This window comes from Ovis canadensis, chromosome X (assembly GCF_042477335.2).
Source record: "Ovis canadensis isolate MfBH-ARS-UI-01 breed Bighorn chromosome X, ARS-UI_OviCan_v2, whole genome shotgun sequence".
Classification (NCBI taxonomy): domain Eukaryota; kingdom Metazoa; phylum Chordata; class Mammalia; order Artiodactyla; family Bovidae; genus Ovis; species Ovis canadensis.
Genome location: NC_091727.1, coordinates 143702336 through 143715637, shown reverse-complemented (window position 1 = coordinate 143715637; position 13302 = coordinate 143702336). Strand labels below are relative to the sequence as shown.

The 13302-nt window shown below is 37.4% G+C and overlaps 1 protein-coding gene across 1 annotated transcript in view; it reads left to right on the top strand.

Moving 5' to 3' along the window:
- The window catches only part of PCDH11X (protocadherin 11 X-linked), a 965230-nt gene extending 952724 nt beyond the window's left edge, over positions 1–12506 (top strand). The window contains exon 7 of the mRNA XM_070291133.1: positions 11588–12506. Within this exon, the coding sequence (XP_070147234.1) occupies positions 11588–12264 (677 nt within the window). The 3' untranslated portion in view covers positions 12265–12506. The remainder of the gene's footprint in view (positions 1–11587) is intronic.
- The last annotated feature ends 796 nt before the right edge of the window (positions 12507–13302 follow it).

Here is a 13302-nt window from a genome sequence, read left to right as displayed (position 1 = left end):
TTGTTTTACATATTGTGGTGCTCCTATGTTGGGTGCATATATATTTATAATTATTATATCTTCTTCTTGGATTAATCCTTTGATCATGATGTAGTGTCCTTCTTTGTCTCTTTTCACAGCCTTTGTTTTAAAGTCTATTTTATCTGACATGAGTATTGCTACTCCTGCTTTCTTTTGGTCTCTATTTGAGTGGAATATCTTTTTCCAGCCCTTCACTTTCAGTCCGTATGTGTCCGTTGTTTCAAGGTGCGTCTCTTGTCGAGAACATATATAGGGCTCCTGTTTTTGTATCCATTCAGCCAATATTTGTCTTTTGGTTGGGGCATTCAACCCATTTACATTTAAGGTAATTATTGATAAGTATGATCCCGTTGCCATTTACTTTATTGTTTTCGGTTCAACTTTATACATCCTTTCTGTGTTTCCTGTCTAGAAAAGATACTTTAGTATTTGTTGGAGAGCTGGTTTTGTGGTGCTGAATTCTCTCAACTTTTGCTTGTCTGTAAAGCTTTTGATTTCTCCTTCATAATTGAATGAGATCCTTGCTGGGTACAATAATCTGGGCTGCAGGTTATTTTCTTTCATCACTTTAAGTATGTGTTGCCATTCCCTTCTGGCCTGAAGAGTTTCTATTGAAAGATCAGCTGTTATCATTATGGGAATCTCCTTGAGTGTTATTTTTTGTTGTTACCTTGCTGCTTTTAATATCTGTTCTTTGTGTTTGATCTTTGTTAATATGATTAATATGTGTCTTGTGGTGTTTCCCCTTGGGTTTATCCTGTTTGGAACTCTCTATTTTTCTTGGACTTGGGTGACTGTTTCCTTCCCCATTTTAGGGAAGTTTTCAACTATTATCTCCTCAAGTATTTTCTCATGGTCTTTCTTTTTGTCTTCTTCTGGGACTCCTATGATTCGAATGTTGAGTCGCTTAACATTGTCCCAGAGGTCTCTGCTTGTCCTCATTTCTTTTGATTCTTTTTTCTTTCTTACTCTCTGCTTCATTTATTTCTACTATTCTATCTTCTACCTCACTTATCCTATCTTCTGCCTCCGTTATTCTATGGTTGGTTCCCTCTAGAGTGATTTTTATCTCATTTATTGCATTATTCATTATATATTGATTGTTTTTTTATTTCTTCTAGGTCCTTGTTAAACATTTCTTGCATCTTCTATATCCTTGTCTCCAGGCTATTTATCTGTAACTTCATTTTGTTTTCAAGATTTTGGATCATTTTCACTATCATTTTTCAGAATTATTGTTCAGATAGATTCCCTATCTCTTCATCTTTTTTTTTTTTTTGGTTTGGTGGGCATTTATCTTGTTCCTTTACCTGTTGCATATTTCTCTGCCTTTTCATCTTGTTTAGATTGCTGTGTTTGGTGTGACCTTTCTGTATCCTGGAAGTTTGTGGTTCCTCTTTATTGTGGAGGCTCCCCACTGTGGATTGGGTTGGACGTGTGCCTTGTCAAGGTTTCCTGGTTAGGGAAGCTTGTGTCGGTGTTCTGGTGTGTGGAGCTGGATTTCCTCTCTCTCGAATGCAATGAGGTGTCCAGTAGTGAGTTTTGACGTGTCAATGGGTTTGGTCTGACTTTGGGAAACCTCTATATTGAAGTTCAGGACTATGTTCCTATACTGCTGGAGAATTAGCATGGTATTTCTTGCTCTGGAACTTTTGGCCTTTGGAGGGTGCTTGGTTTCATTGTGGTATGGAGGTTTTTGGATGAGCTCTTATAGATTAATGTAACCTGGAGTCAGGAGTTCTCTGGTGTTTTCAGGTTTTGAACTTAAGCCTCCTGCCTCTGGATTTCAATGTTATTCTTACAGTAGCCTCAAGCCTTCTCCATCTATACAGCACCAAAGATAAAATATCTAGGTTAATGAGGAAAAATTTATCCACAGTGAAGGACACCTGGAGAGGTTCACAGGGTTACATGGAGAAGAGAAGAGGGAGGAGGGAGATAGAGGCGACCCAGTGGAGAAAATGGAGTGTCAAAAGAGGGAGAGAGCAATCAAGCCAGTATTCACACCCCCAAGTAAAAATGGGTACTAAAGATTGGTTTCTTAAAGGTACAAAATTGATAACAAATACCAAAAAGCAAAGATTAAAAATCTAGAGTAGAGGCTAGACTCTCAAAAATACAATGTTAAAAAAAGTCACAAAAATTATAAAATATACATATATGGTTTGCTTTAAGAGTAGGGTCTTTTTTTTGGCAAGGTGATAGTAGATTATAAATGGAGAAGGCAATGGCACCCCACTCCAGTACTCTTGCCTGGAAAATCCCATGGATGGAGGAGCCTGGTGGACTGCAGTCCATGGGGTCGCTAAGAGTCGGACACGACTGAGTGACTTCACTTTGACTTTTCACTTTCATGCATTGGAGAAGGAAATGGCAACCCACTCTGGTGTTCTTGCTTCAAGAATCCCAGGGACAGGGGAGCCTGTTGGGCTGCCGTCTATGGGGTCACACAGTGTTGGACATGACTGAAGTGACTTAGCTTAGCAGTAGATTATAAAAATTAAAATTAAAGGAGTGATAGAGGATTTAAAAATAAAAAATTAAAAATGATAATAATAAAAATATATCTAGGAATTTCTCTGAAGCTGTTGAGGGCAGTGTGGGGTCAGTCAAGTTTCAGATAGTTCCTTAATCTGACTTATACTTCTCAAGATTTATAGGCCCCTTCTAATGTAGTTGATGCTAACTACAGGGTTTTAATCTGTTGCACCTGTCACTTCCAAAGTGGTTCCCTCTGTTTATTTTAGCTTCTTCTGTTTGCTGGTCTCTTCAGTGTTTAATTTCTGCCCTGACACAAGGGGGCAAAGGTGTTTACTTATTTAGGCTCACTTGTTTGGTCATGATGTGGAGAAGGAGGAACAGTGCAAACAAATATCACTGGTACGTGTGAGGCATACTCGCAGTGTTTCAGCCGCACTGGGTTTGCCCCCGCTAACAGCGTGTGTGCTTTCATGGTCTCTACTTCTCAGGCTCAAGGTTGCTCTGCCAGGAACTCTCTGAGGCGGGCCCTGGGTTGCATGCACTTTCCAGGTCTAAGCCGCTCAGGTTCAGGTTCTCGAGTATTCCACTAAGGTGAAGACTCCATTTGGCCTGAGTACTGTGCCCTTCCCAGGTCTGAGCAGCTCACGTGACCAGATGCTTTACGAGTGTAGTCACCTCCAGGTGGGCAGTGTACCTTACTGCCTTCCCCATCCCAGTCATTGATTTTCTGGGTGTACAATGAGCGCGCCTTCTCAGGTGTGCCATGTGTCTCTTCTGGGGAGCTGATCTCTGGCTGCGACCCTCCTGGCGGATGTCAACCACCCAGAATCCCAAGAGCTCTTGGTTAGCAATGGAGCCTGCTTGTAGTTTGGTAGAGGACACCTCTCTGGGGCGGCAATTGCCAGTTTCTGGCTCTGGCTGCCCCCCCCACCCCCACCCTGCCCTGTCTGCTTGTCTCCAGAGGGGGATGGGCCAGTCCACAGCCTGCTAGTTCTCCTCTGGTATTCGCTCAGTCCTTTGTTCTGTGAACGGGCCTGGCAGTGCCTCAGGTTAGGGCTGTTAATGGGATAGTTCTCTCTCTCTCTCTTTTTTTTTTGTCTCTCTCTCTTTCTTTGGCTATTCCACAGTTTGGGTTGCTATCTCAAGTTAGTTCCCTCAGATTGCCCTCACAGTATTTGGGCCTGGTCCTTACCCTAAAGCAATGCAGCCCTGGCCTCCCTGTTCAGCCCCTGCTTTCTGGTCACAGCTGCAAGTGCTGGGAGTTGCCATTAGGCATGTAATCTGTGGATTGTATTTATTTATTTATTTATTTTTCCTCCCAGTTATGTTGCCCTCTAAGATTCCAAGATTCCCCACAGACCCGCCAGTGAGAGAGTTTTCTGGTGTTTAGAAATTTCTCCTCTTTTAAGACTCCCTTCCCAGGAAGGATCTCCGTCCCTACCTCTTTTGTCTCTCTTTTTATCTTTTATATTTTGTCCTACCTCCTTTCGAAGACAAGGGACTGCCTTGCTGGGTGCCTGATGTCCTCTGCCAGCATTCAGAAATTGTTTTGTGGAATTTTCTCAGCTTTCAAATGTTCTTTCGATGAATTTGTGGGGGAGAAAGTGGTATCCCTGTCCTATTTCTCCACCATCTTAGGACCTCTCCCAGTATTTTGTATTTTAATTAGTCAAACTTATTATGTTCCTAGTATCAAAATAATGATTGCCTTTGAGCAAGAGGAAAAAATTGCTTTTCTTTTTTGAAGCACAAAATACGTGGTACTTGCTTTTCTACTGGTGCTTATATTGATTTGCATATACACTAGAGATAAGTTATTGAACAAGTAATCCTTTATATAACCTTACACTAATAATGCAAGTACATTTTAATTGGTCAAGAGATAAACCTAATTGCTTGCTTTTATTAATGTAGACATTATAACTGTACAGTAAATGTCACATGAAGAACACATGCGACATGTGACATTCAGGGCACTGAATACCACAGTCCTGGGAGTTGTGGCATGCTGGCATTAAAAAAACAATTGTTTCAATTTTTTTTCTTTTTTTTTTTTTTTTAGGAACAGTGATTGGTGCTCCCATTGTATTAGGCATATTATAGATTCAATACACTATCTGAAGTTTTTTAATGAGGAGCATTAGAATGTTTGTACAGATATTTGATGGACAAGCAATTAGTCAAAGTTAACCTAATGAACTATAATTTTAATGTTTGTATTAAAGGCAACCTGTACTTGAATTACTCATTACAAGATTTCAAAGACAACTGTATGTGCTATAAAAACATAATCACAAAGACATTCTTTATTGAAACAACACTTTTTTTCACAGCAAATTAAAGTTTAATTAATGATGTGGATAAATAAACTGATGCAACAGATTAATCATATATTTCTTACAAAATGGTTGAAAATACAAGGAAAACATGACATTTCTTAAAATGTATGTGATAAAAATATATGTATGCAATTTATGAATGATAATCCATTTACTCCATTAGATGATTACAGAACTTCCACAGGACTGGGGAAACAGACACTTGGAGAGCACAAACAAAACCTTGTGTGCACCAGGACCCAGGAGAAAGGAGCAGTGGCCTCACAAGAGACTGAGCCAGATTTGCCTGTGAGTGTCCAGGAGTCTCTGGCAGAGCCATGGGTCGACAGAGCCCTGCCATGGGGTCAGGGGCACTGAAAATTACAGTCCTGAGAGTTCTGACATGCTGGCCTAAACCCATTTGAAGGAGGTCACCTTTACTGCCATTACCCCTACCATAGTTTGGCCTCAGGTCAAAGTACAGGGAGGGAACACAACACCACTCATCAACAGAAAATTGGATTAAAGATTTAGTGAGCATGGCCCTGGCCAGAGCAAAACCCAGAATACCCTACAGTCAGTTGCTCCCATTAGGAATCTTCCACAGTCTTCATCCTTATTCATCAGAGGGCAGACAGAATGAAAGCCACAATTACAGAAAATAAATCAAACTGATCACATGAATCACAGCCTTGTCTAACTCAGTGAAACTATGGTTCATGCTGTGTAGAGCTACGCAAAACAGACAGAACTTGGTGGAGAGTTCTGACAAAATGTGATCCACTGGAGAAGGGAATGACAAATCATTTTAATATTTTTGCCCTCAAAACCCCATGAATAGTATGACAAAGCAAAAATATATGACATTGAACAATGAACTCCCCAGGTCAGTAGGTGCCCAATATGGTATTCTAAGGAGAAAAATGGAGAAAGAGCTCCAGAAGAAATGAAGAGGCTGAGCCAAAGGGAAAACAACACCTAGTTGTGAATGTGACTGGTGATGGAAGTAAAGTCTGATACTGTAAAGAACAATATTGCATAGGACTTAGAATATTAGGTCCGTGAATCAAGGTAAATTGGAAGTGGTCAAACAAGAGATAACAAGAGTGAATATCGACATTTTAGAAATCAGTGAACTAAAATGGAAATCAAATAGGAAAGCAAAACCCATAGGTTTTGAGTTGTTGTGTTTTAATTGTCATTTGTTTCTAGAAATTTTTTGATATCCCTTTTGATTTCTTCAGCAACCTGTTGGTTATTTAGAAATGTGTTGTTTAATCTACATGTGTTTGTGTTTCTTACATTTTGTTTTCTTGTAATTGATATCTAGTCCCATAGGGTTGGGGTCAGAGAAGATGATTGATATAATTATAATTTTCTTACATTCACTGAAGTTTGATTTGTGACCCAAGATGTGGTTTATCCTGGAGAATGCTCTATGTGTACTGAGAAGGTGTATTCCTCTGCATTTGGACGGAGTGTCCTGAAGATATCAATGAGATCTATCTCATCTAATGTATCATTTAAGACTGGTGTTCCTTATTAATTTTCTGTTTTGATGATCTGTGAATTGGTCTGAGTTGGGTGTTAAAATCTCCTACTATTATTGTGTTACTGTCAATTTCTCTTTTTATGTCTGTTAGTGTTTGTCTTATGTATTGAAGAGCTCCTATGTCCGGTGCATAAGTGAAAGAAAGTAAAGTCGCTCAATCATGTCTGACTCTTTGCGACCCCATGGACAGTAGCCTGCACCTGGATCCTCTCTCCATGGGATTTTCTAGGCAAGAGTACTGCAGTGGTTTGCCATTATGTCCAGTGCATCAGTTCAGTCACTCAGTCATGTCCGACTCTTTGTGACCCCATGAATTGCAGCAAGTAAGGCCTCCCTGTCGATCACCAACTCCCAGAGTTCACCCAAACCCATGTCCATTGAGTTGGTGATGCCATCCAACCATCTTATCCTCTGTCGTCCCCTATTCCTCCTGCCCTCAATCCCTCCCAGCATCAGAGTCTTTTCCAATGAGTCAACTCTTCACATGAGGTGGCCAAAGTACTGGAATTTCAGCTTTAGCATCATTCCTTCCAAAGAACACCCAGGACCGATCTCCTTCAGAATGGACTGGTTGGAACTCCTTGCAGTCCAAGGGACTCTCAAGAGTCTTCTCCAACACCACAGTTCAAAAGCATCAATTCCTCAGTGCTCAGCTTTCTTCAACAGTCCAACTCTCACATCCATACATGACTACTGGAAAAACCATAGCCTTGACTAGACAGACCTTTGTTGGCCAAGTAATGTCTCTGCTTTTGAATACGCTATTTAGGTTAGTCATAACTTTCCTTCCAAGGAGTAAGACTTTTTTTAATTTCATGGCTGCAGTCACCATCTGCAGTGATTTTGGAGCCCAAAAACTAAAGTCTGACACTGTTTCCACGGTTTCCCCATCTATTTGCCATGAAGTGATTGGACCAGATGCCATGATCTTAGTTTTTTGAATGCTGAGCTTTAAGCCAACTGTTTCACTCTCCTCTTTCACTTTCATCAAGAGGCTTTTTAGTTCCTTTTCTCTTTCTGCCATAAGGGTGGTGTCATCTGCATATCTGAGGTTATTGATATTTCTCCCGGCAATCTTGATTCCAGCTTGTGCTTCTTCCAGCCAAGGGCTTCTCATGATGTACTCTGCATATAAGTTAAATAAGCAGGGTGACAATATACAGCCTTGACATACTGCTTTTCTTATTTGGAACCAGTCTGTTTTTCCATGTCCAGTTCTAACTGTTGTTTCCTGACCTGCATATAGGTTTCCAGGTATTTACAATTGTTATGTCTTCCTCTTGGATTGATCCCTTGATCATTATTTAGTGTCCTTCTTTATCTCTTGTAATATTATTTATTTTAGGGTCTATTTTGTCTGATATGAGGATTGCTACTCAAGCTGTCTTTGCTTTCCATTTTCATGGAATATATTTTTCCATCCTTGCCCTTTCAGTCTATATCTTAGGGCTGAATTGGGTATCTTTAGATAACATGTATATGGGTCTTGTTTTTGTATCCATTAAGCCAGTCTGTGCCTTTTGGTTGAGCATTTAATCCATTTGCATTTAAAGTAATTACAAATAGATACAGTTGCTTTTGCCATTTTCTTAACTGTTTGGGGCTGATTTTGTGGATCTTTTTTCTTCTTTTTTATTCTTTGACAATATAAGTTCCTTCAACATTCATTGTAAAACTGGTTTGGTGGTACTGAATTCTCTTAACTTTTGCTTGTCGGAAAAGCTTTTGATTTCTCCATCAATTCTGAATGAGATCTTTGCCGGGTACAGTAATCTTGGTTGTAGATTTTTCCTTTTCAATACTATATATATATATATATATATATATATATATATATATATATATATCCTGCCATTCCCTTCTGGCCTGCAGAGTTTCTGCTGAAAGATCACCTTTTAAGCATATCAGGTTTCCCTTGTATGTAAAATAAAGATAGGAGGGGAAATGAAACATTAGCAATTTTTGAAACTAGCAGGAATTGAGAGACTTTGCAATTAAACTGAACCAGAGGTGAATCTTGACTCAAATTTCTTGGCTTTGTGATGTTGGACAATGCACTCAACCTCTGTGGTCTTTGGTTTCCCCCTTTATGAGCTATTACTATTTCTTCTACCTTGATCTTGATGGAGTATTTATTTATTCATTTCCACTCATGTTCCCTGATTTGCACTGCTCAGATTGATGCCAGAACAAATGGGCAGAGGCATCCATTTGTATTCTCGCTTCATTTTTGAAAGAAGATTTATACTTTGCTCCTTGCTCTTTTATTATTTTTTTTAAATAAGCTTTTAATTTAATATTGGAATGTAGCTTATTAACAATGTTGTGATAGTTTCAGGTGCACAGCAGATTGACTCAGCCATACATATATATGTATTGATTCTCCCTGAATTCGTCACCCATCCAGGCTGCCACATAATATTGAGCAGATCTTGTATACAGAAAATCTTAAGAAATCCATTAAAAACCTATTAAAACTAATAATCAAGCTGGGGAGTTTACAGGCTTTAAGAGCAATATATAAAAATCAAGTGTACTTCTATATTCAAGCAATAAACATTCCAAAAAATAAATTAAGGAAACACTTCCATTTACAGTGGAATAAAATACTTAGGAGCAAATTCAACAAAGGAAATGTGAAGTTTTTACTCTGAAAAACTTGAATTAACTACTGAAAGAAATTAAAGAATCTGCCTGCAGTGTGGGAGACTCAGGTTCAATCCCTGGGTCAGGAAGATTCCCCTGGAGGAAGAAATCTTCCAGTATACTGGAAATCACTCCAGTATTCTTGCCTGGGAAATCCCATGGACAGAGAGCCTGGTGGGATACAGTCCATAGGGTCACAAAGAGTCAGATACAACTGAAGTGACTTAGCATAGCCCAGGGCACAATGGATTGACAGTTAGGAGTTTGGTTTAACATGGTCAAATGGATAGTAAAAGTATTTGAAACATTCAATTTAGATTTCCACTTTTTATTTAGAGTTTTGGGCGACTAACGCATACATACATACTGAAATAAATTAAAGATATAAATAAGTGGAAAGACATTCAATATTCAAAGATAGGAAAATTTAACACTGTTAAAGTCTTAATATTGTTAAAATCACAAACTGATTTTCAGATTCAATACAATCCTATCAAAATCTGCAAAATCCAAACAATTTTTGCAGAAATTGAGTGGAGGAATTGGAACCTTAATATATTTCTGGTGGGAATTTAAAACTGTGCAGTCAATTTGGGAAAAGAATTTGGCAGTTCTTCACATTAAATATAGAATTGACCCTATATGATCCAGCAACTCCATACATAGGTATATTCCCAAAAGAAATGAATAACTCTGTCGACACAAAAACTTTTAAACAATATTCATAACAACATTACTCATCAAAAACAACTCAAATGTCCACCAATTGATGAATGGATAAATAAAATGTGGCATAATCATACGAAGTATAATCTTGAGCAATAAAAAAAAAAAATTGAAGTACTGACACATGCTACAAAATGGAGGAACCTTCAAAACATTATGCTAAATGAATCAAACCAGTCTCAAAATACTTCATTGAAAGGATCCCATTGATATTACATGTCTAGAATTAGAAAATCTATAGAAGAGAAAGGTAGATTAATGGTAGCTTAGGTCTATGGAGTTTGATATGGTTGCTTAGGGCTGTGGAGTATGTGGAGAAGTGGCCAGTGAATGCTAATGGATACCAGGTTTCTTTTTGTAGTGATAAGGATGTCTCAAAATTGATTTTGATGACAGTGGCACAATTATGTGACTAAATATTATTGAATTATTCACTTTAAATGAGTGGATTTTATGGCACATGAATTATATCTCAATAAAACTCTTAAAAAAGGAATTTTTATAAATCACAAATTTCAATGAAAATGATATCTATTTCCTCATCATAAAGAAGCAAATAACTCAATGCTGAAACTATTATGTATTCCTTTATTGTAAAACTTAAAGCTGCCAAATCAGTTGTTTTTCTGATAGCAAGGAAGTAAAACATAATTATATGTATGTTTGCATATTTCCTTTCATGCTTTTAGGATTTAATATCACTCCAAATGCATAAAATTTTACCTTCCCAAATATTTCTAAAATATAACTGTGCAAAAATATAGATGTTTAAAATGTTAATCTCAAAGGGACATTTTTTAAGTGTCTTGTAAGTGAAGAAAAGTAAATGGTTATCTAGTGGAGAAAATTAGTCTTATCTGTGACAATCATTTCTGATGTATTTTATTCCTTGGCTTTAAGTATGATAGGATAATGACAGTACCTGGACTCTATATCCTGTTGAGGATTTACAGGAATATGAATTTCTATTTTTGACTTTTAGGATTGTATCTCTTAGATAAATGACCTTTTAAAAAATTATAATACAATATTCTTCATTATGTCTAATAGCACTCTGCTCTAAAGTCAGTTTTTATATTGATATAGCTACTCTGTCTTTCCTTTGCTAGTTTTTGTGTAGTGTACTTATTGACATTTGATACCTATTGGCATTTTAAAATTTTACAGAAAGCTTATAAAGGAGTTTTAAAAAGTTTTTTAGTTTAGAGCTAAGTATTTTAGATCTGTAATCCTTTATGTTACTAAACTCTGATTTGCCACAATTTCCGAAAATAAAGAATACAGAAATCGATTGACTTTGAGATAAGTATAGCTATATTTCATTCCTGAAACTGAAAGCCATATCTTAGAATTCAATAAACTATTTCCAAATTAACCTAATTTATTCTTAGCTCTATTCTCAGAGTAATTAATTATATTCTTAGCCAAACTGTTAGCTATAATTGGTTAGTTCATTACATGTTTCTGTACTGGTTTTTCCATTCATTTCACTCATGTCAACATTTTGTGTTAGTCAGGACCATATTTCAATGGATTTGTGTGTATAGATCAATGACCACAGCTTCCATTCACAGTCATAAACACAATTTAAACTATCTACATTTGGGAGACTAAGCCAAAATATCCTACTTATAAGAATGAAATGCCATCCACCCACTCCAGATTATTTATATTACCTTAGGAATTACTTTGTGACAAATCGAGTACCAATTATGAAAATATTAGAAGTCTCTGATGCATTTATATATACATTATTAAGCATTCATGTAGCAATATGATTTAAGTAGCTAATAAACACATGCTTTGAAACATAAATTTTATCATTTGTTTCCTACCTTAACAGCTGCAGAAATAACTATTCAACCTACTGTGGAAGAGGCCTCTGACAACTGCACTCAAGAATGTCTCATCTTGGGCCACTCTGATGCCTGCTGGATGCCAGCTTCTCTGATGCATTCCAACCCTTCACAGGCACAGGCCTCTGCTCTATGCCACAGCCCTCCCCCTACACAGACAACGCTTCGCCGACGCAACCCTCTGGTGACACAGACAGTTGCTCTCTGCCACAGCCCTCCAATGGCTCAGGCTGTAGCACTATGCCACAGCCCTCCACCAGCACAGACCTCTGCTCTCCACCACAGCCCACCTCTAGCACAGGCTCTTTGCCACAGCCCTCTACCAGCACAGGCCTCAGCCCTTTACTACAGCCCTCCCCTGGCACAGGCTGCTGCAATCCACTGCAGTCCTCCTCTGCCACAGCCTGCTGCCTTTCATTGCAGCCTTGCACAACCACCAATGGGTCTGCAGCAGGGTTGGGGGCAAGGTGCTCGCCCTGAAGGACTACTTTCTCTTGACCAAGGAGCACAAGGTAGTACAAGATCAAATTTTTATGCCACGTCTAAAAGACTTCATCCTAGTGATGATTCGATTAAAATCATTCCCTTGACAACCTTCACTCCAGGCCAACAGGCTATACCCTCTAGGTGTGATTCTCCCATTATGGAAGAACATCCCTTATAAAGCTAAAACAGCTATTTCACATTTTCCAACAAGATGTTTATAATCAAAGTTTGAAATCCAATTTCAGTGAGTACTTTGAATTGTTAGATTTGTAAATAGCTATGTAAATAGAAGTTTATAATAGAATCAAGTCTAGAGCTAGACCCTTAGTCAAAAATTAAAATAAATTTACAATTTGATTAATTATATTTCTATATATCACCAATTGGAAATTGGAACAATTATAAACCAAAATTAAAAAATAATAGTATGTACAATATCTCCAAAAATGAAATTATTACTATGAATATATAAAAAAATCTGAATGCTGAAAAGTGAAAACTGATGAAAAATTAAAGCTGGCACAAATAAATAAGAAATGTATTTTAAAAAAATTGAAAAAATTTACATTCCTTTGTACAGAAAGTCTTATCATGACAGATATTAAGACAGTATATATTACTTCTGATGCACTATATATTTTTCTTTTCACAAACATCTCCAATATTACTGATTGTTTTCCATTCTGGTTTTTCTGGAGTCAGTACATAGCCAATGGAAAACTAGCAAATATCTGATTTTCCAAGAGTACCTTTATTCCATTTAAACTTTTATTTAGACAACATTAGAAGGTGTAACATTTTGCCTTTTTGCTTGATATTTGTTGTTGTCTCCACTTTTTTGTTACTAGTATTTTTTTGCAAAAATGAACAGTAGGAAATGTAAATATCTCATATTTTTGTCTCTATTTTCGTGTTTTCTAGTTTTATTTTAAGAATATATTGTTGATATACTTTTTATACACATTTTCAGTAAAAAACTTATAAAACTCTATAGATTTCTGTCAGTAACCTATTTCTCTACTCTTTAGTAGAGTTCGAGACACTAAAGTGCAATAACTGTGCCCAAATTAGGCAATTAACTGCTAAAAAGGGCCTCTATGTTTTTTTGTTTTGTTAAATTTATCTTTGTAGTTTAGTGTAAAGTGCATCAGAAATCATGTTGTATCTGTCATCTTAAGCCTATATTTCAGTATCAATTGGGCCTTATCTTCTGAAA